We start from the raw sequence: 21,266 nt of genomic DNA on the forward strand, positions 1-21,266 counted from the left end.
GAAGGAACAGAGAAAGATTCTCTCACTTAAGATTCGATGTACCATAACTCGAGTAGCTAGTTTAAATTATTCTCTAAGCGTAAAGAATAGATTTCAGATTTCTCATCTTTCGTTTCTATTTTTTATTTTCAAGAGTGTTTGCCTAGTTGCATTTATCTAGTCTGGTTATATAACACAATAATATACTTCAGTTTAACTATATGTTGGAAATACGCGGGTAAATACATCAATAGAATTTTCTCCATATATTATTTTATATAATCAAAAATAAAAAAAATGAAAGATTTATTGATATCGATCGGTCTGCAGTTTAATATTTTAGTCATAGGGTTGTTCATAATAAATGCGATATTGAGCAATAAAAATTTAAAAACTAATTTCTTTATAATAATGGAATTTATATTGACAAGTTGACAATTATTAATTGAACATTAATTTCAAACACTTTTGTGTAAATTAAATTTCTGCATTGATAATCATTTATTTATTAATGAAATAAATTCCATCATCGAATTGATAGAAGAAGCAATCTAAATATATATACGTTATATATATATATATATATATATATATATATATATATATGTGTATGTATATATATATGTATATATGTATATGATTGTGCCTCTAAATTGAAATTGTAACGACTGTCCTCTTTAGAATATGTTCATAGATCGATAGGTTTGACAAACATTATACAGAAGCTAGTCATATATATTGACATTATTATTTACGCATTAGCATCTGCGGTTCGCACTAGCTCTTCCCTTGCTATTAAAATTTTATATTAAAAATTTTTGTTATTCATTGTTGACAATTCATTGTTTTTATTCATGACTTAATAACTTTCATCACAATTCTTCTTAAAGTATCATCGAAACGACAATTCGGAAAAAGAAATGGGGAAATCCTAAATAAAGTGAACAGAGCTGTAAATAAAGAGAGATCCACTTGTTAAAAAAGTTTTGACATAGAAATACATACTTAAAATATTATTGTCAGAGAGAAGCTATAATTATAATAATTTGATAATACACAAATGATATATTATAAGATTCTTAAGATTTAGAAAAATCGATTTTGTCATTTTGAGATATTATACATAAAAATGATGTAATTGTACGCTTCTGACAAATTTATATTGATAATAGATTCATTGAATAAATGAGTAGTATTTATCGTCAACTATCAATTTGTTGAAATTTTTAATAAATTTAAATTAAGTTTACAGTTGCAAGGTATATGTTATATTTGTAGTTATTTCAATTGACACCAGATAAATTAAAGTGAAAATAAACTTAATTTAAACTAGCATAGACGCGCGAGTACGAAATTTGTTAGATTAGATACGATTAACTTGCATTTCATATATATAGTGCCATTCCGATTTGTTTATCTAGATGAAGTATAGAATGTGTGGAAAGTTGGAAATCAATAGGAGAGAAACATTGTTTGATGAAAATATGAAAAAATATATATAGAATAATGTTTTTCTTAGCAAAAATTTGCATATATTTTTTTAATTTTCAAGAATGATTAGCAGATTAATTATGTGTTCAATGTTTGCGATAATTAAATTTTTATAAAATTAAATTTAAGCCATTTTAAGATGTTATTAAGAAAGTTCTTAACTTAATTTTTTTTATTATTCATAAATAATTGTATCTTATATAGAATAGACATAAATGAAAATTCTTCTGGGATGATTAAATCATTTCTCTTATAATGCAAATAGTGTGCAAATATTAATTGATATGTATATCTCAACTAATTTCTAATATATCTTTAATAATTGCAAATGCACTATTTGCTTTATAACAGAAAATGATTCAATCATTCCAGAAGAATTTTCATTTATATCTATTACACATACAATTAATTGGAATACAAATTTTTTGAATTATGTGAACACTTAATAGTAATAATAAATTTGTATGTTTTTTTTATTTATTGGTCAAGAGGCAGAAATTATTAATAAATTAAAAACGAAAGAGGATTAATAAATTGTATATGTTTACACTGTTGTAAGAATCGTGAAGAATATATTCATCAATAATTACGTAGTTGCATAACTGCAGTTATAACTGCAATTATATTTTATGATATTTACTTGTAAATAAGACTTAGCATTCGTAAAAGTGATAACTCCCACAACAACAAAATATAAGCTTCTTGACACAAATTTTTAATTGAATTATTTTAAATTATATTAATTATATTTGTTTAAAATACCATCAAAAATGATTTAATTATATTAGATATATAGAAAACTGACTGTTTTTACCGATTAAAAAATATCGTTACATCACAGACTCAATTTCGATATATTTTTCATCAATCATATATAAACATTATTTATTATAAACTTTTCTGTTTATGTTTTGATACAACCTATTAAGATTAAGTGAGGTAATGAGTCATTTAGAAATTAATATCTATTTATTTTATGACCAATTGAAACTGCCTTTTACTCAATTTTCACTGAATTTTCCAGCTTTATTAAATTTGAATTTGATGATTTACTGAGTCTCAGTTTTTCTGATAATTATGATATTAGTTGCACAGGTTTTTCTCGACATAGAATATGCTTCCCCCAGCGTCATTATGACACCGTAACATCAAGCACTATATGGTTTCCGCCATGGTTACGCTTCGTCTTGTATATCCCGTACGCGATCTCCCCCTCTAACTAACGCGGAGGAAATAGGATAAAACTTTATCTCACGCATAACGACGCTGACGCGATCCAAAAATAACGACAATGCTCTTCTAGCCTCCATCTTTTTCCTTTCCGTTCACTAATATCGTTATTATTGCGACTCAATCGTTTCTATAATCCACAGTGTTATTTACATAGACGATCAATATATAGGTGTCCTTTTTTTGCGTGACTTTTTCGATATAAAAATATGCGCTTTCTCTGCGATTCGAGATCGATGAATTTTTAAGCAAGACAAGCGATAAATCCATAAATATTTAACTTTAAATTTCATATGACAGCAAAAATGTTTCGAAACAAAAGTGTTTTGCTGTTTCTAATATATTTTTATACTTATATATTTTATATTTCAATATTAATACATTATAAAATAATTTTAACATAATGAATTAATTACTCACAACAATTAACTTAATCAAAAATGTCAAAAACATTTCTGAAATTAACCTTTTAAAAATATAAATTGATTTTAGAAGGTTTTAAATGAAATTATCTTGCTATCTTATACAAGGTGATAAATCTAACATATTTAAAAAAAGTTTTTGTTCAGTTTGCGAAATTTATTATTGAATTTTGAATTTCATTCTGTCCATAAATTGGTGATTTTTTGTTAAATCTTTTTTGCATGTTATAGTCCATTCAACAATCACGATTTATTAAAAAGTTTTTAATCAGATTTGACAAATTATACACAACCCACTCTTGCTCTATATTCTTCAGTTGTCACTTTTATTTTTTTTAACTCGGACATTGAACAATATTGCAATGGTAATCTCGATAATTAGAATCCGCGTTAATTAAATTGTTTAGAGTTAGCGACAGTAATTATCAGAATTGAAATACTGCCTATTGTTAATTAGCACTTTTATCTTTTTATTTTAGCGCTTGTTTAAGAAAAGTCATTGAAAAATTAAACTTTCAGTATTTTTCAAATTGAACTATCAATATATTTTTCTACAAAAAATCTCTTATTTCGCGAGATGGAATTTGGATGGGGATTAAGACAAAGACGGCACTTCGCGACGGTTCGTCAAGATTTATTCAACAAAGGAACGCATTTTTGGAAAACTTGTATAATAGCACTTTTACTGCAACTAAAACTATACATACAATTTCTTTCAGAAGCGGTGCTTCTATTCCAAAAATTCTAACAGCCAATAATTTCTGTATTATAATTTCTTCTTTTTTTTTCATAATAAACAGTTGGATATGTTCCTACAATGATTAAAAAATTAAGTACGTACGTTATATTTTCCGATATATACGTTTCTTTCTTTTCTCTCTTCGATAAGACACACATGTATATATGTATATATATATATATATATATATATATATATATATATATATATATATATGCGCGTGTGTGTGTATATATACACTCTTATATCTCAAACAATTTGTAATCAACTACGTTAATCATAAGCGATTAAAAAAAAGGATGTGAGCAAACGCAATCAGCGTTCTGCACTATTTTTCGATTACTCGCGAGGAAATCGAGACGAAGAAAGAGAAAGAAATTAAAATGAGTGATTGTACGCGAATCGATCTCATTGTTTTCAGTCTTTCGCAATAGAGAATAGAATCCGAATTTTTTTTTTTCGCGGACATTGATACATGAAACTTTCACGCATTTCTATTTACAAAAAGTTAAGAATGATTCCTCGCGGAAACCTTAAGACTTATGGAATTGACAACTAGATAAAGTTTTTGTTTTTCTCTCGTCTCGAGCTTCTAAAGGAAATTAATTTATGATCGAAGCGCGTAATGCATAATTTGCATAATTTTATCTTTATTCCATCATCTTCTTGGATGCTATTGATCATCTAAAAACGATAGCGCACTGAAAAGGACACATTGCTTGACAAGACGGACAGATTGCAAGGTCGACTATACCAAGAGAGTCCTTGGAAACTGTCCGCAATTTTTTTTGTTCTTCTAGTTAGCACACCCACGCACTTGTAATCGACAGTCTTGATCTTTGCAGAAGAAGATTCTTTCGTTTCCTTGGCACTGACACACGAGTTCTCGAACTGTCTTCTAGGGTATTCTATTCGAATTAGTCGTACAACCGGAAGAAGCTTCGAATAGTTTTCTCGAAGACACCAATTTCCCACTTATCGAGCAGAATGACGATTATCCTTCCACCTCACCTTATCGATTACTCGAGTACAGTTTCTCTCTATGTTTCTCATAATTTAAACTAAAGCAGGAACCCATTCTTGACTGCTTTAACGCACTACCGGCTAGAGTTTAGTCTCGCGTGGAAGATCAGGTAGACTGTTGCTAGGTATTAAAAGTCCCAGGGCTTCCGGAATCTGTCTTCGCGATTCTTTGGCCAGAATATTTGTATTATTGGAACCTCTAAAAATTGGCTTGTTGCTGTTTTCATAGTTGCTACATATGGATAACGTGCTGTCATACTCGTCGATACATTGTAACATCGTCGAAGTAGATAACATTGAGACGAGTCCCGGAGGTGGCGGTGGTGGACCACTCTTCTCGATATAGTTGATGTGAATGCCATCCATTACATTTTGACCAAGTGGACTAGACGATGATAGCTCAGTTGGCGTATAATATTCACTATTAACATCTTCTAAACTCGGTCCCGCCGTTAGATCATCAATCTTCGCCTTGAAATACGTATCCATGCCACTGAGATCGTCTTTATTCGGGTCGAACACCATGGAATCGCTTTTGCCACACGAGCCGCTCCGGCAATTATCGAAATATAGATTCGGCAAATTTTCCAATACTTTGGATAGCGTCTGCTGCTGATACTTATAGCTCTCTCTCAATCGCAATACCTGATGAGCGCTGAACTTACGGATTTTGTTCCGTTGGAAGACGTAATTCTCGCGCACCCAGTTTAGCTGGCTAGTGGAGTAATCCCTTACTCTCTTTACCTGCGAAAAAGTAGAAAAATAAACGCGATTATTATGTATATCTATTATATATACAGTAATATCTCGTATTATTTCTATGATTACTCTGTGCTACGTGACTGTTAATCTTGATCGTGCTTTCTCAATAAAGAATTGTTTCATTAACGAATCGAGATGCGCGCGCAGATCAAAACAATGTAATAAACTTTGCACGTATAAGATTTTTTTGTTACTTCGCGCACAACAATTTATGCGTTGCAACGAAATCACGTAGATCAGGTATCATCATAGAATATGATAATAAAAAAAAGATTGAATTTAATTGCGAACAATACTGCCATAAAAAAATAATTTACACAGAATATCGTACCTGATCATAATACTGATCTCTCAGCGCGGTCAGGTGGCTGGTACCATAATCCCGTATATCCCGTATATGTTGCATTTGACCTTCGTAGCTGTCGCGAATCCATTCCACTTGCTGAGCGCAGTTGTCTTTAATTCTGTGCACCTGCTGGGTATAGTTTTCCCTCAGTCTTTCAAGCTGTTGGCTCTTGTACTGCTCAATGTTGTCAAGCATCTGGTAGATTTGCTTGGCTCGCGGCGTTACTCCTACACGTCTACAACACAAGCACCATTTGACGCATCCACATCTGCGAAAAATATGAGAAAACTATTAATTGAAGAGTATGAAAGAGAAAATAGAAAATCACTAGAATAGCTAGAAGTGAAATTATTACATCTAACTTTCTTGCGAATCGTTTACTCTACTCGTCAAAGTTGATGTTTTTGACAAACAATTACCATCACTCGCGAACTGTTAACAGATTGATAATACTGACAATGCATTTTATACAATGTCGCAAGATGTACGAAAGATGTGTTGTGAAAATGAAAAAAATACGATGTATATATTGAATATATCATCACTTTATGTATCATGATACTCACTTCAACAACAAGTACCGCAGTAGTTGCAGCAACAATGTCAATAGAAGAAACACCACAGCACAGATTGCGCCGACCAGGATGCTGAAGAGCTTTATATTATTCAAGGTTACCGGATCCATGTGTAACGTTACGTAGATAGTCTCATTTGCGATCGGATTCACTGCCGTGCATTTGTACTTGCCCACATCTTGCCGTAACAACTTTGTGATATAAAGAGAACCGTTCTCCAGAACACGTATGCGATGATCGTCAACGATCGGCTGGTTCGTCAACCAACTGTGTACGGGCGGATGTTCGACGAAGGCATCGGGAAAGGCCGGATCCGGCATCCAGTGGAAAACCAGGCCGCTCGGAGTGACCCAGGTCAAGGAAGGCGCAGGATTTCCGCTGAACTCACATTCCAGCAATACTGAGCTTAAGAGAAGATACTGCTGGGTATTGGTAGCTCGCACCAAAATTGGCCGACTACACTTGAGGTAACTTAATGTCTGCAGGATGTCGACAGTGCCATCCACTTTATGGCCGCATTTCAATCCACTTTGGAAAGCCGTTTGTAAATGCGTCCTGCTCTCCGCCCACTTGAGAAACCAGAACATACGACAATCGCAAGCCCATGGATTGCCCTGCAGCTGTAGCTCTTCTAGTAGCGGTAAATTCGCTACATTCGCCGGTAAAAACGTTAGATCGTTATTCCGCAAGTCGATTCTACGTAGAGATGGTGTCTCATTTAGAGTCAATTGACCGATCTCGCGCAACTGGCTATTAGTGATCTCCAAACTTTCCAGTTCCATCAGACCCGCTAGATTCCCATTCCGGAGATTCTCCAGTTTAGTTTCAGATAACAGGAGGGTCCTCAGTTTGCTAACGGGTCGCCACACATTCGCGGGTAGCGATGAGATTGGCAAACCACTCAGTCTGAGCCATTGTAGATTGACGAGGCCTTGAAACGCGATGTCGGTAAAACGTGTGATTGGATTGTTTTCGAGGTTGAGGCGCTCCAAGGCCGTGAGGTCGCTGAAAAGGCCACGCGGCAACGTGTCGATCTCATTGTTAGCGAGATCGAGCTCTTTTAGTTGAGTCAAGCCAGAAAATAACCGAGACGGTAGTTTGGTCAATCGGTTACGGGCCAATCGTAGCTCCTGCAATTGTTGATTCGGTTGAAAACTGTGATCCGGCAGCGAAACCAAAAGATTACCACTGAGATCAAGTCGCATGAGCTCTCGAGCGGGCGCGAACGCCTGATAAGGCAGTACGGAGAGTAGATTCGTCTCCAGACGAATATCCCGAAGACGATTCAGGCCGTCAAACAGCAGCTGCGGCAGCGCGACTAACCGATTGCCGGTGAGGTTCAGGTACTGGAGTTGATGCAACGGATGGAAGACGTCCGATGGCAGCTCGGACAGCCGATTATCACCTAGATCGAGTCGCTCGAGATGCGGGATGGTACGGAACACACCAGATTCTACGCTCTCGATACCGCTTGACGTCCACGTCAGACTTCGCAACCCTACGGATGCCTCTAAAGCGGACACTGGAATCGCGGCCGCTTGAACATTCTTCAACCATACGGTCGTAATATTTCGGGGCAAGCCAAGACCGAGGAAACTGCGCTCCTCGCATGACAGGGTGCCACCGTTGTTGATGTCCCTGCAGTAGCAACCACCGGGACATTTTATTTGTAAAGTGGCTGATGTGACCGATGACAGTATGTTCGAGGGTGCACCCGCGACCCGCACCGCTGCTATCACCGCGACCAGAAAGATCAACCACCTCGAGCGCAGACCACCGCTTTCCCTCGCCACCCGTTCCCGCATTCCTAAGACCTGCAATGTGACGATTTTCATGGATTCAGTGATTCTCTCATGTTGCCGACGAAGGGGCTTTCGTACGTAAATCTTTTTCAAACTAGTCCTTTCTAACCGATCCTAGACTATCTGCTAAATTGACCAAGACACAAAGACTTTATCATAGCTCACGATCGGATTCTACTTTGTTTCTCTCTTTTTTTTTCTATCCATTCAACATCGGCAGTAATTTCGATATATCGATCATTCGGCCACGTGTGTCTAAAAGCTTCCCCCCCTCCTGAATCTCTTGGTTTTTTTCCGCTTTACTATCTACCTACCGAAAATCACGGCCGTGTTCCCCGCAGGTTACCCCAAATATTTTGCTCCTAAGGACAAAGTGGGACGGATAGTAACACAAAGAAGAGAAGAGAGCTCTTGGAGCCTAACCGTTCGCGAAGAATCCGACGGCACCGACGTGTTTCACGACGATGGGTGTGTCGAGGAATCTCCTGATGCGGCCAACGACGACGATACCGATGCTGACGATGACCGATGTTTCGAAGATGACGGAATTAACAGCGTGTCGTCGTCCGTTAATGCTGCCGTCGTGTCGCACCGGTAACATAATTGCGCACACCTGTACCGTACCGTATCGGCAACGGGACAAGAGGCACCACAAAATTGCAAGGAAATATCAGTCCATCAATAACATTAAACCGACACCGGTGATCTCAAGCAAGCACCGAGGATATACACACGAAAACGGTTTATTTTCTTTCGTCTCTTATCCCCTACCCCCTCTCTTGCTCTCTCTCGAGCTATCTATCTCTCTCTTTGTCACGCCTTCTCGGTCTCCTTCTATCCCGATAACCGTCCCCGTCAGGCGTCGTGTGCAGCAACGCCGTAGCGCGCACCACTTGTCACGCGTGTCACATGACACGTTCGTGCATATCGCGCTCTCGGTGGCCGGCCGCATCCGCCCGCCGCGCGTCAGATGCAAAAAGCGACTGTGGAACGGAGCTCCGGCCGTGGCTCTATCGGAGCGGCAGACTCTCCTCGTGGCGACCGCCGGTTCGAGCAAATCGGCAACGTCGCCGAATCCCCAGTCGGTCGGCGCCGACGCAGACCTCGTCGGCATCTCTCTGTAAAACGAGCAGGGTGAAAGAGAGAGGAAGAACCGAGAGAGAGAGAGGGTGAGAGGGAGGGAGAATCGCTGTGAAAGAGCGGCTCAACGAACAGCAAGGACAAGAAGGGTTTAGATAGACGGTAGTCCCTCGGCAATGGCCCTGTCCGTTTGATAGGGTGAGAGTTTGGAATTTCTCGGGGATCGTTCTACTCGATGTTACGAATCCATCGAGTATCCATCGAAATGCGCGTCATTGGCGTGACTTAGGTTTTATTTCTGCGTCGTTTGACACGTTTGAACATTTTTTCCAATATTTCCTCGAAGGTATTTCCGGAGGTGTTTTTCTGACGGATATTTTGGCCGTAAACTCTCTCATCTTCGAGCTATATTGCGATTAACGAGCCAAAATAATTTCCAGTTTGTTGCCAAATTAGCTGCTAAATATTTGATGTTATTTTAGCGTTTATAAGAAGATTGTCGCATGAGATATGATAGAGAAATAAGCGCGTTTTAGCAGTGATTCATTTCGCTTTGAGAAAAGCGAATCGAAAAAGATAATCAGTCTCATATCGTTTCTAACATACATTGATAGTCTAAGTTAAATAAATCTGATATCTCTGATAAAACTTGTTAAATTTTGAATTACAGAATCAACAAGAATCTTTTTTTCTTTAATATCATAAGTGGAAATCTTAAGAATAGGGTCAAAGAATTATACGAATAGAATTCTCTTTAAGTCTGGGATAAATTTAAAATCTAGAAAAAAAACATTTTATTCTCGCTTGCTTCATGAATAGTGTCGTAGATCGTAAATCGTAGGACATAGCACCAAATAGAACTTCTAGAAGGCGTTCACATTACAGAACAAAGTTTTAAAATGTAGAATCAGGAAATATGTCATTTCCTGTATTATAAATAGCATTATGTTTAGCAACTATATCTTGCATCGAATGTTATTGATTATAAGTAGCATTATATTTAGTAGCTATATCTGACGTTGAATGTTTTCAACAACTTGTTTAATGAATTTGTTTATTTAAAACGATCAGATAATAGTTATCATTGTTCAAAATAAGTATAAAAAGATAACAGATTTTTTGTCAATTATGTATTAGCTGTGATAACAGACCATATAACTTCGTGTCTGCAATAGAACGGGGTCTTAAACTTTGATTCTCTCTAATGGAACCGGTCGTGCAGACGGTAGAATTTCACGAGCATCCTAGCCAGAGAATACTCCCACGTTCGTTCGCGTTTAATCAAATCTATTTCGCCACGGTGCCTCGATGTCTAGCTATTGTTGGAAACCTTTCTGGAAACCACAATCATTCCTCAATAAATCAATCATGTGAGAAAAAATTCGTGATAGTTAAATTACGTTGAAGTCAAAATCAATATTGCAGATCCGTATTAATCTACTTCTAGAATTGAGATAGACATAAAAAATTACTACTTTTAAAATTGAGATGTAGAAATAAAAAATTATTATAGCTTTTTGTTAAAAAAAAATTTATATGTCGTCAAATATTGAAATTTTTAATAATAATAAATAAGATTACGATATACATTATATAATGATATATTGTATATGACTATCTAATGTCAAATGTTTCATATCTGCCCATTATGAACATAAATAGGATCGTCATTAGCATAAATTATACATTATAGCTAAGACAAAGTGCAATATCTTATCGCTATTTGCCTTGTCGAATGCATAGACTGTAATATTGTGAATATTGTAATATTTCACTGCTTCTAATGATGCAATTGAGAAAGCGTGTTTTCACTTTTACTTTAGCCCTACTATGTCTTTTCGAATGAATTTGTTCATTTATCGTTTTATATTTATTGTTATATATTTTTTATATTGTTTTATATTCTATCTTTTAATTTTTTTATGCTGCTATGCTTTTTATAATACTTTGTCATACATCTATATCTCTTATAAATTATAAATTTATATTTTTACTTTATACTATATTGTAGAACGTATGAATAATAATCTAAGAATAGATTCTTCGATTACAGCACCGTCAAAGCATTTGTTTATAAAATATCATACGTGCAAGTTCTTTATAGACGTCTTGTATAACTGCTAATACGCGTTTGCTATCATGTTTGGTTGATTTGAATGAAAAGGGTATCGTATTTGAACGAGGGATGGAAAGCGGGTTGTCCCTCAGGTCTCCACCGTGCAATATCGATCCATGACCTAACTTTGTTCTTCGCTTTTACCAGCAACATACGAGCCATTTGGAGTCGAATCGGAAACATCGTTCAACGTTGTTTTCAAGTTTAGACGAAGATTTAGGGTTACCTAAATTCGGAGTTAATTTAGAAAAGGTCTTTGGGGATCAGAGAATTGATATGTTCATTTACGAAACCTAATCTAAGTTTCCAAATTTGCGTCTGGAAGGAGTAGCCTCTATATAAAATTAAATGTACAATATTAAATGTACTACAAGACGTTATGAAAAAAAATTCATGGTTTTAAACTCTTTAATATTCGTGGAATTTCGATGAAATCTTTATTTCTGAAAAAAAAAAAAAATGCTTTTGTATTAAAGTGATTACAAGTTTGCATATTTCGCGACAATTGCAGCGAGCAATTACATGACACGTTGCTTATTTGCAAACAATCGATTCAATGGCGGATGCCATATGTGGTTACACAGTTCGTTTCGCAGACCGTAGGAGTCCGTTAATTGCGCACAATGTTGGCGCGCGAGGAAAACAATTTCGCGACCGAATCAATGAAGTGAACGTGGTGCTATGCCGTAATGTTGCATATTGTGCGAATCAGGAGCAACCATTTGTCAATAAACTCCATCAGTGATTTACCCGAGAATCGCTATCTTTCGTGCCAGGCACGGCTCATGAATAATCGAAGCTATTTCAGATTAATACGAAGCTATTCCAGATTAATAGATTCATCTTCTTCACCATTGGCCATTGCACGAAGGTCCATAATTAATAATCATATAACGAAGGTCAATAATTCGATAAAACTATATTTATATTGAACAAAGAATTTGCAAGAGCACGCGTTATTGGAACGTCAATCGCGTTTACGCAAGCCACAGGGGACGGAATGCGTCAAGCTTCGCTGTTTATGCATTTTTCTTTAAACAGAACCCTTGTGTTAATACGTGCTTTTCTCAATTTTTGCAAAATTATGAAATTAATATTGAAAATCGGTAAGAGAGATCCAAAATTATTTTATTTTAATATGATTATGTATTTTTCTTAATTATCTATATATTTTCTTCGTTTAGATTTGGTAAAATGCATGTTTTATTAATACAATATTTTATGTAAATAAATATTAAATATATTTAACTAAAAGGTCTCATATAGTTTAACGTGTACATCATTTATGTATATTTAATTAAATTAATATATTCCAATTTAAAATTAATAAATGTTATATATATATATATATATATATATATATATATATATATATAGTTGCTTTTAAAATTAGTTTATAAAAATTAGTTTATAAAATAGAGCGATAATAATAAACACGATTTTGATACGAGCAATAATATTATATGAAAAATTTTTCATGTCGATATTATGCTGCATAATGTACTCTGCATAACAATTCCATATGCATTTCGAAAGTTATTTGTTTGTCACGCAGGCTATCGATTGCGCCTGCGATTTGACTCATGTCATTTGACAAGCAAGATATTACACCTTTATTTAGCTGTCCAAAATTGTTCTGATTTAGATCGGTCATTATGCAATATTGCATATTTCGTATTAATACATTCTTTTGAAATCCGAATTATATTTTTGATGATTTCTGAAATGTAAAAGCTATTTTCAGATTCAATCATTCATGATTCAAAAGAAGCAAAATTGAAATGTTATTTCATTCATATTGCTAATCATATTGCTCATTAAGTTTTTTTTATAGAAAATTCAAAGCATTTTATAAATGCATTATCAGTATCAAGACTTATTGTTAGATGTATATTAGTCTTCTTGATTTGCAATTTTTCATAGTATTTGCAATCTGCGCCATTTTCAAGATAAATGCTTTATATGGGTCTAAATCATCTTCATTAAATATGTAGCGGTGCTCTCCTAGATTAATTCGTGACGTTCTGGAAGAGAATTAATGAGCAACCTTCAACCTATTTAACGTGGAAAAGGAGATAGATGGCTTAAATTTTATGGGTTCTGCGTGTTAGTACTCATTCGATATCATTGATTTCATATCGATAACACTTTCTATCAAAAGCTATCGATAGTTATATGATTAGTACATCAGACGAAGAAAGATTTTTTCCTGTGGCTATATAAAAAAAAATTTTATTAAAAAATGAAATATGACAACAATATGCGTTCTATGATAATCTTACTCTTGAATTCGTGTGAGATTTCGAAATATCTTCATTTTTCGAGACTTGATGTATTTAAATGTTTTGGAGGAAACACATTCCATTATCATAGCTTTTAAATTTTGGCATATTTGTTTTTCAATTTTGTGAAAATTTAAAAAACTTTAGAAAGCAAGTGGAAAAGGACTTTCCACCCATGCACGCGAATGTGTCGGATAACTTGTCTAAACTGTCACGCACCATTCGCCGATACGGCCTTGAGCCTCGTGTCACCCTCGTCCTCGACGACGTACATTTTCGACTGCGCCACGATCTATAAAAGCGATCGAGGCGCAGTCGAAAATGTACGTCGTCGAGAAACTGCTATCGTGAAAGTACAACTCATATCGAGACATCGAAACGCTTTTACGACATTGGCAAACGATTACGTATATTAAAAGAAAACAAATTTTATACAAAGAATAAAATAACAATTAGTAATTATGATAATGGCATTATCAAACGATATTATAGTATTATCAAACGATGAGTCATTTATTTATGATATAGATAATTTTATTGTATATGTATAAGAAACAAAGCGTTATTATACTCTATTATTTTCTTATTATTTATTACTATTATACATTGCTATTATTACTATTATTATTATTATACATTGAAATTCATAACTTGAAAAAAATAATTACAAATATATCGAACAACGGCCTCTTATTAGCCTATTTTTTTGTTTGATATATTTGTATATTTTATCAATTTCTCTATAACTAATTACAAATTGATCAAAGAAACCGTCATTAAAATTTTATTCGAATTCGTCGAGGGACATTTGTCCTTCTATTTTCTAGATTGGAATTTAAGAAGAGTTGAAAGATCGATCGATCAATGTCCTAACTACATAGTACGTTGCTGCAAATCAGTCAGCTTGAGAGAATTTAATTGCATACTTTTGTTACTAAATAATAAGATTAAGTCTCGATTGGCAAAGTTTTCTGGGTTACGGAAAGGCCACGTGAAAACTTGCTTCCCCCCTCCGTTTTTGCTTGCACACATCGTCGGTCATGGTCAGGAGGGGGCGGTATCAAAGGGTAGGGTCATCTGCTTTTTCGATCTGATCTCTATGCGCGCCAAGGCTTCCTCTCATGAGGACATGTACTATTTAGTAACGTTTACGGCAGATTACTCTATAAGACAACTTTTATGAGTTTCGTATTGATCTCGCCACCACGCCTTCGTTCTTTCTCGACACGTGTAACGAGATTTTATCAAAAATTGCAGAAAAAATTGCAAATGCGTTTGAAAAGAGAGACTATTTGATGAAGGAAGCATAATTTTGCATGAAAAATATAATTATTCATAAAAGTTATTATATTATTACTTTATCTCATATTTATTTGCACGACATTTCTGTAAATAAATAAGGATGAAGTATCTATCCTCACATCGAATTTTAATGCAATAAATTTTGGTATTTAGACAAATTGGAAATGATCGCGTAAAATAAATACAAGACATTTTTTAAAAAAAAGTACAAATAATTCTTAAATGATATATTCTTTCCAAATGATATGCATCTTATTTTTAGTTTGTTAAATATTTATGTAATTACTGTATAAGCAGGTTTTTTATTTATTTTATACAAGATCTTCTCAGGAATAATGATATATGTATATGAATAGTTTTAAGAAATTTATTCTCAAAAGATTGTGGCGCTACTTTTGGAAGCACGTTATATAATTCATTGAGTATTGAAAGCACGTTTCCTCGAAAAATAAGGGAATGATCAATTTCTGCACGTGTTACGTAACAACATCCATAAGTGGTCGTAAGGAATTTCCTCGTTGGAGAAGGCAAATTCGAAAAAATCGACTGTTCCTATCTTAATCTTATAAAAACCTCATTGTTCGCGATATATCTCTTGCAAGAATTACACACGTCGAGGTGTATCTGCTGTACTGCTTAGAATATTAAAATTCAATTGTATTTCAAGAGCTTTCTCTCGTGCAGACGTGGCATAAAATAATGCATTCAAAAATTACGTAATCGATGATGAGAGCATGATTAATATTGATAATCGTATAGTGTGCGATAATACTTAATTTTCTCTACAATCGATATTTAAATATTTTTTAATTATCATGACATATAAATATAGATTCTAAAAATAATCTAAAATTAATTATAATGTGAGCTCTTTTTAAAAATTCTCGAGTCACCAATTATGCAATCTTGCGTCTCTTTATGCCCGTGAAAAAAAAACATATTCGTTACGTAACGCGAGCAATGCGCTGGCAAAAGCAGCAAAGAAGGTTCTCGTCTTCGTACAGTTGTACCAAGGAGGAACGACACACTTTCATAGGAAGTGAGGAAGAGAAGCCTTTGCTTTACGAATCGGGGCAATAGCGGTTGCACGCTCGGGTAGGCCGTGCGATGTATCGCGTTTCTAAGTTGCGTGAATGCAACAAAGCAAAATGCGATTCTTGCTCGAGACGAGAGAGAGAGATAAAACGGCGACGGGTAGAGCTTGAGCCGAGCCGAGGCGAGCGGAGCTCCCGATCAGCTGGGAGACGAGCGACGTTGCCGTCTCGTGGGCGCATGACCCCCGGCTTGCGCTCAACGAATCCGCAGATCAATAGTGAGCCAATCCGGCAACGTTGCAACTACCGTCGGCTCTTTATTTAAACGTGCCGGTTGCTCGGCGGCCGCTTCCCTCGGTTTCTTTTCTCTCTCTCTCTCTCTCTCTCTCTTTCTCCCCTTGCACTCTTCTCCTTCTCCTTGATCTCTCTCGTCCTCCTGCTTCTTCGTTCTTCCCCTAACATTCTCAGTATCGTTCTTCGCCTTCCCCTTCGGCATTTTACCGATCAGACTGACATTTCGAAAGGTTCAGTTTTGATGAAATGTATGGATGTAGTAAAATCTTGTGTCTGTGAAAAGGTTCACAACTGTAAAATAAGTTACTTTCTCTAGCTATTGTACTCGTGGCTATAAATACTTGGTGTTGGATATATAAACGTGCACTCAGGAAATCAGGGACGTAGATACTTGCTACGGCCATTGCACCTGAGTGTTACTTAAATGAATTATCGTAGCTCGTTGCATTATGCCGTGGTAGTTAAATTAATAAAATAATTATGAAATTACATCAATCTATTTCAAGACGTAATATCGATAATCTGTGTGTGGGTGTATCTATTATTAATTTTGGATGCGTCGAATGAATTATGAAATATTCAATTTCAAAATGTATACTCTTATAAAGTTGATAAAGCCAATGAAAGAATGCAACTAAATTTTTTTAACTGCATACGTCTTTTTTGCATATATTGCTTGTATATTATTTTCTCAGAAATTGAATATATTCTACAGATGATATGTTTTCTCAATTCGTCGCTAAATCGGGAATGGAAAGCACATGTGGGCGATTATTTCGACATTGAATTCCGATAAAGGCAATGTTCGTTTTGCTTACTCAAGATCCGATTGTTTACCTAGCTTTGATTGGTCGATGATAAAGTAGCATCGCACGAAGGATTCCATCTGTAGGAAGGTGAAAACAAGAAAGTCTCTTTGATTATACATTATACTTTCACGTATGCGATTGCTTTCGTTTTCTTCATCTCTCAACGATAAAGATACAAACTTGCTATAGGCAAGTCGACCTCGACAAATTCGGCCTAATCTACAGATTAATCCACTTATTCTGTCAAGGAAAAAAGAGATCCTATTACAATTCTAATACTTTTAGTAGAGTTCTTGGAGAAAAATAAATTGTCGTATAATTTTATTTTCCGAGAATCAAACTGAGTCGTTCCACCTACAAGCATTCGCATTGTGAATTTAAATATAATCGAGTGTGTTTACATTATAAATTTCTTTCCATCAGTTTATAAAAATATTATATAATAATACATTTGTTTTTATTATGTAAAATATTTAAAAATATTACATTTATCGTTTCAACTATTTTTTACAAAGCATCAATTACACATCTCTATTTTCTGTATTTTTTTTCCTTGAAATTTTACATATTTATTGTGAAATTATTTTAAAATTGTTCATTTTTTTTAGTTACGAAAATTTTTACGTAATTTAATTCGTTTGTGAACATATCTCACGGCAATAAAACATCAATTGAACAGCCAACGACCGTTAATTCCGTCGAGTATTCCATCCTCTGGTAACTTCATCGTTTTTGTCTGCAAGGCTGTTAGTGCCGAGCCTTTGAAGCGGTTTACAAGCGGCTTGCTAATTATTCAGCTGTTTAATGTATTTTGCCGTTTTTTCCTTCTTTTTATCTATCGGGCGCATTCCTGTCCAAGTTGATATTAGCAGTTGAATAGCATTCTTTCCGAACAAATTTCGACGTCTTTGCAGGGTCCATATGCCATCAGAGAAAGCCAAAAAGTGTGCTGACAATCGACACTTTTGTACTGACGAGACAATGGAGAAGAGATCCATATTTTAACATACATAAGAAATGCATCCCTCACAACTGCTCAGCTTTCACATAATTTTATATGACCTGCACGCGCATAACGGAATAATGTTTAATTAATTAAATGCATGATGTGATCCATGTACGCGCGTGTGCGTTCAATTCGTATCTTTTCCCATCAATCAAAACTGCACCACGCATTGAATGGAACAATTTGATTAACGGTGGATCAATATCTATATATATGTAGAGACATAAATTTAATGTTCATAGAACTCTAGGTTCTCTCGAAATGAACATCGAGACAATTTCAGAATTTAATTTTTCAAGTTGTTCTTTTACGTGTAAAGGATTGTTAGTGATATCAAGAGATGCACTTTTAATAAATAAATTTATCCATTTTTTTAAAGCCTTTTTATCTAAAATTAATCACAATATTTGTCTATTCAACATCATATTTTGGTTTCATAGTCTTCACAATTATGATTATTCTGCTTTCATTGGAAATATGTGAATATCTCATAATTGCGATATCTCGGCAAGCTATATCAATTAAGCCGGAAAGGAAAGGATTATTTATTGATCGAAGAGATTTCTTGTCTTTGTTTATTAAAAAAAGCTTAATTTTTAAATTTAATCTAAAAGTTTTTCGTACTAAATATAATTATAATATCTTATCTATTATCAGAAGGACTTAATTAAATCAAAATGCATGATAACCACATATATATCGAAATATTATAGATAAGATATGATATAAATATATATAAGATATAAAAATATCATATATAAGATATAAATCACAATACTATATATAGTATTGAAATTTAAAGTATAATAACACATATTTGCTGCTTTTGATGATAAGTTTAATTCAACACATAATTGGAATATTTATCGAACTGAAGATCTTTTGTGATATGTGAGAAGAAAGAAATAGCGTAATCTTTCATGCATAATATTCTGGAAATTGATTATGGGTGAATAAAAGGGCAATATCATTGACAAATGTTTTGTTTGATGAAACGTTACATTGAAAATTGCAGAGGTGTTGCAAGTGCATAATGGATACGATGCGGAAATGGCAAATAGTATTATTCGCTCGTCGACCATTAATGTGGACACCAAACTGTCAGCCTCAATGTTAAGCATGCACAATTGTTCACCTACGCGTAGGTCATACATGCGTGGTGCAAATTTATAATATTTTATATAAAGCGAGCCGAAATTTCATTAAGGAAATATGTAAATGCATCTCCTTTCCCTAATCTATTCAATGCACTTTAATGCATCTTAAATAACTCATTTAATAAATAAATATTTGAATCTAATAACTAAAGATTCTTGTGCATTCAATGAATAAATAAATATATAATTTTTGCATATATATTACTAAAATAAAAAAATATAATATAAAGCAGAATGTAAAAGATAAAATCTTTAAGCAATTAAAAATACACATATTTTGTGAAATATACATTAATAAATGTACTGATAAATGTGCAATAGTTTTCATATCATTCAGTTTTTATGGATGATAAATTTAATTTTCGAAAATAAAATAAAATATAATTTTGTTGCGCGCATTTTAATATGTTTACAAAGTATATTTAAAAAAAAGTTTTATTTAAAACTACTATCTGTAATATTTTTTATGCGCTTCAGAATTTTATGAGTTTTTTAAAATAGCAAATGTCGAAAAAACTCATACATTTTATCGTTAGGGTTATCGAGTTACATACGATTAAGCGAGAGTCGACGTTACAACGTGTTATCGTGACAAGAAATGCAAGGCGTGCACGTGTGTCGTATTTGTCCTGAAAATCATTGAATTTCTTCCATCATGGAAGTCGTACAAGTTGTCCAAGCTAGTTCAAGGCCATCGCATAATACACATTATCGCGATTTGTCGTGACCGTCTCTTGTCTGTCAATTCTTTTTATTTATTTGATTGCCAAGTCACCTGTGTGATGACACGCACTTATTTTTTTGTATGGCACTTTACGTTATCAGATTCGTCGTGGCATACATTTGCAAATAATTAATTTTCGCGAAATTTACGCAACGAATATTATCTTGCGTAATCGTGTTCTGATCAGCACAATCTTTTCGATACGATTAAACGAATTATAATAATTTAAATAAATTTCAAAAATATTAGGGAGATTTTTTTCTATATCACACATTTCTCTGATTCAATTTTTATATATGCTATATAATTTATTTTACTTTTATTATTATGATTTATTTTATTTTATCTTCAAAAAATTATTTCATTTCTTTCTTTATCTATCTTCTTTATGATTCTTTGTCTTTTATCTTTATATTTTGATTTAATTATATATTTGATTAGCTAATTCTATTTGATTAGCTAAATCTTAATTTGTATGAATATTTAATAATATTTATATCGTCAATAAGAAAAAAGTAAGTTACAATTTTCTGTCGAGAAAGAGAATAGCTCAGGATATTAAATTTATTTGTTCAGTACGTAGAAATAATATGAAATTGAGAATTGGCTTTCTTTTTTCGCGAAGACGAAAAAAGAAAACTCTTAAAATAACGGGAATCCAGTGTTATAAATTTCGGTTCTTTTGTAAGTTCTTTTGTGTTTCTCTTGTATGATATTCCGTTTTCACCAAGTTAGACGAGTCTGTGTGTGTTTTCTGCTCATAAATCTCGCTTGAATTGACAATCGAAAATATTTGTTCTTTTGAAATATTCTTGAAAGTGTCGTGTGATAAATATCATGTTGCCAAGCAATCGATAGATATTTTGTATCAAATACTTGCCAAGATGTTAATGATTAAGCTTAGTCATAAACTCTATCTCTCTGTTTCAACTAAATTTTACACATTTATATTGATACATATACAATGTGACTCAAATTAGACGCTACGAATTTTAATATCATATTCTTGAATCAAAGTGGGAAATCAAATAATAATTTCATAGCAAAAATTGAATAACATCAATTTATTATGATTTATAATTTTAAAGGAACA

The 21,266-nt window shown here is 33.9% G+C and overlaps 2 protein-coding genes across 4 annotated transcripts in view; one reads left to right on the plus strand and one right to left on the minus strand.

The window, feature by feature from the left end:
* The window catches only part of LOC105248880 (putative oxidoreductase GLYR1 homolog), a 32,101-nt gene that overhangs the window by 6,149 nt on the left and 4,686 nt on the right, over window positions 1–21,266 (plus strand). The gene's annotated exons all lie outside the window — the stretch shown is intronic.
* Window positions 3,736–9,368, minus strand: LOC105248879 (leucine-rich repeat and immunoglobulin-like domain-containing nogo receptor-interacting protein 2). Of its 3 annotated transcripts, none has more exons than XM_011253919.3 (4): window positions 8,793–9,368; window positions 6,559–8,381; window positions 5,978–6,227; window positions 3,736–5,628 (listed from the first exon to the last, which is right to left on the minus strand). In XM_011253919.3, the coding sequence occupies exons 2-4, from the start codon at window positions 8,370–8,372 to the stop codon at window positions 4,966–4,968; spliced, it is 2,727 nt and encodes a 908-aa protein (XP_011252221.1). In that variant the 5' UTR covers window positions 8,373–8,381; window positions 8,793–9,368; the 3' UTR covers window positions 3,736–4,965. The 3 variants fall into 3 exon arrangements, with proteins under 3 accessions (XP_011252221.1, XP_011252219.1, XP_011252220.1); XM_011253917.3 differs by having other exon boundaries at window positions 5,978–6,260; window positions 8,793–9,367; XM_011253918.3 differs by having other exon boundaries at window positions 5,978–6,260; window positions 8,684–9,367.

Source organism: Camponotus floridanus, unplaced genomic scaffold, assembly GCF_003227725.1.
Source record: "Camponotus floridanus strain SB8 unplaced genomic scaffold, Cflo_v7.5 scaffold28, whole genome shotgun sequence".
NCBI lineage: Eukaryota > Metazoa > Arthropoda > Insecta > Hymenoptera > Formicidae > Camponotus > Camponotus floridanus.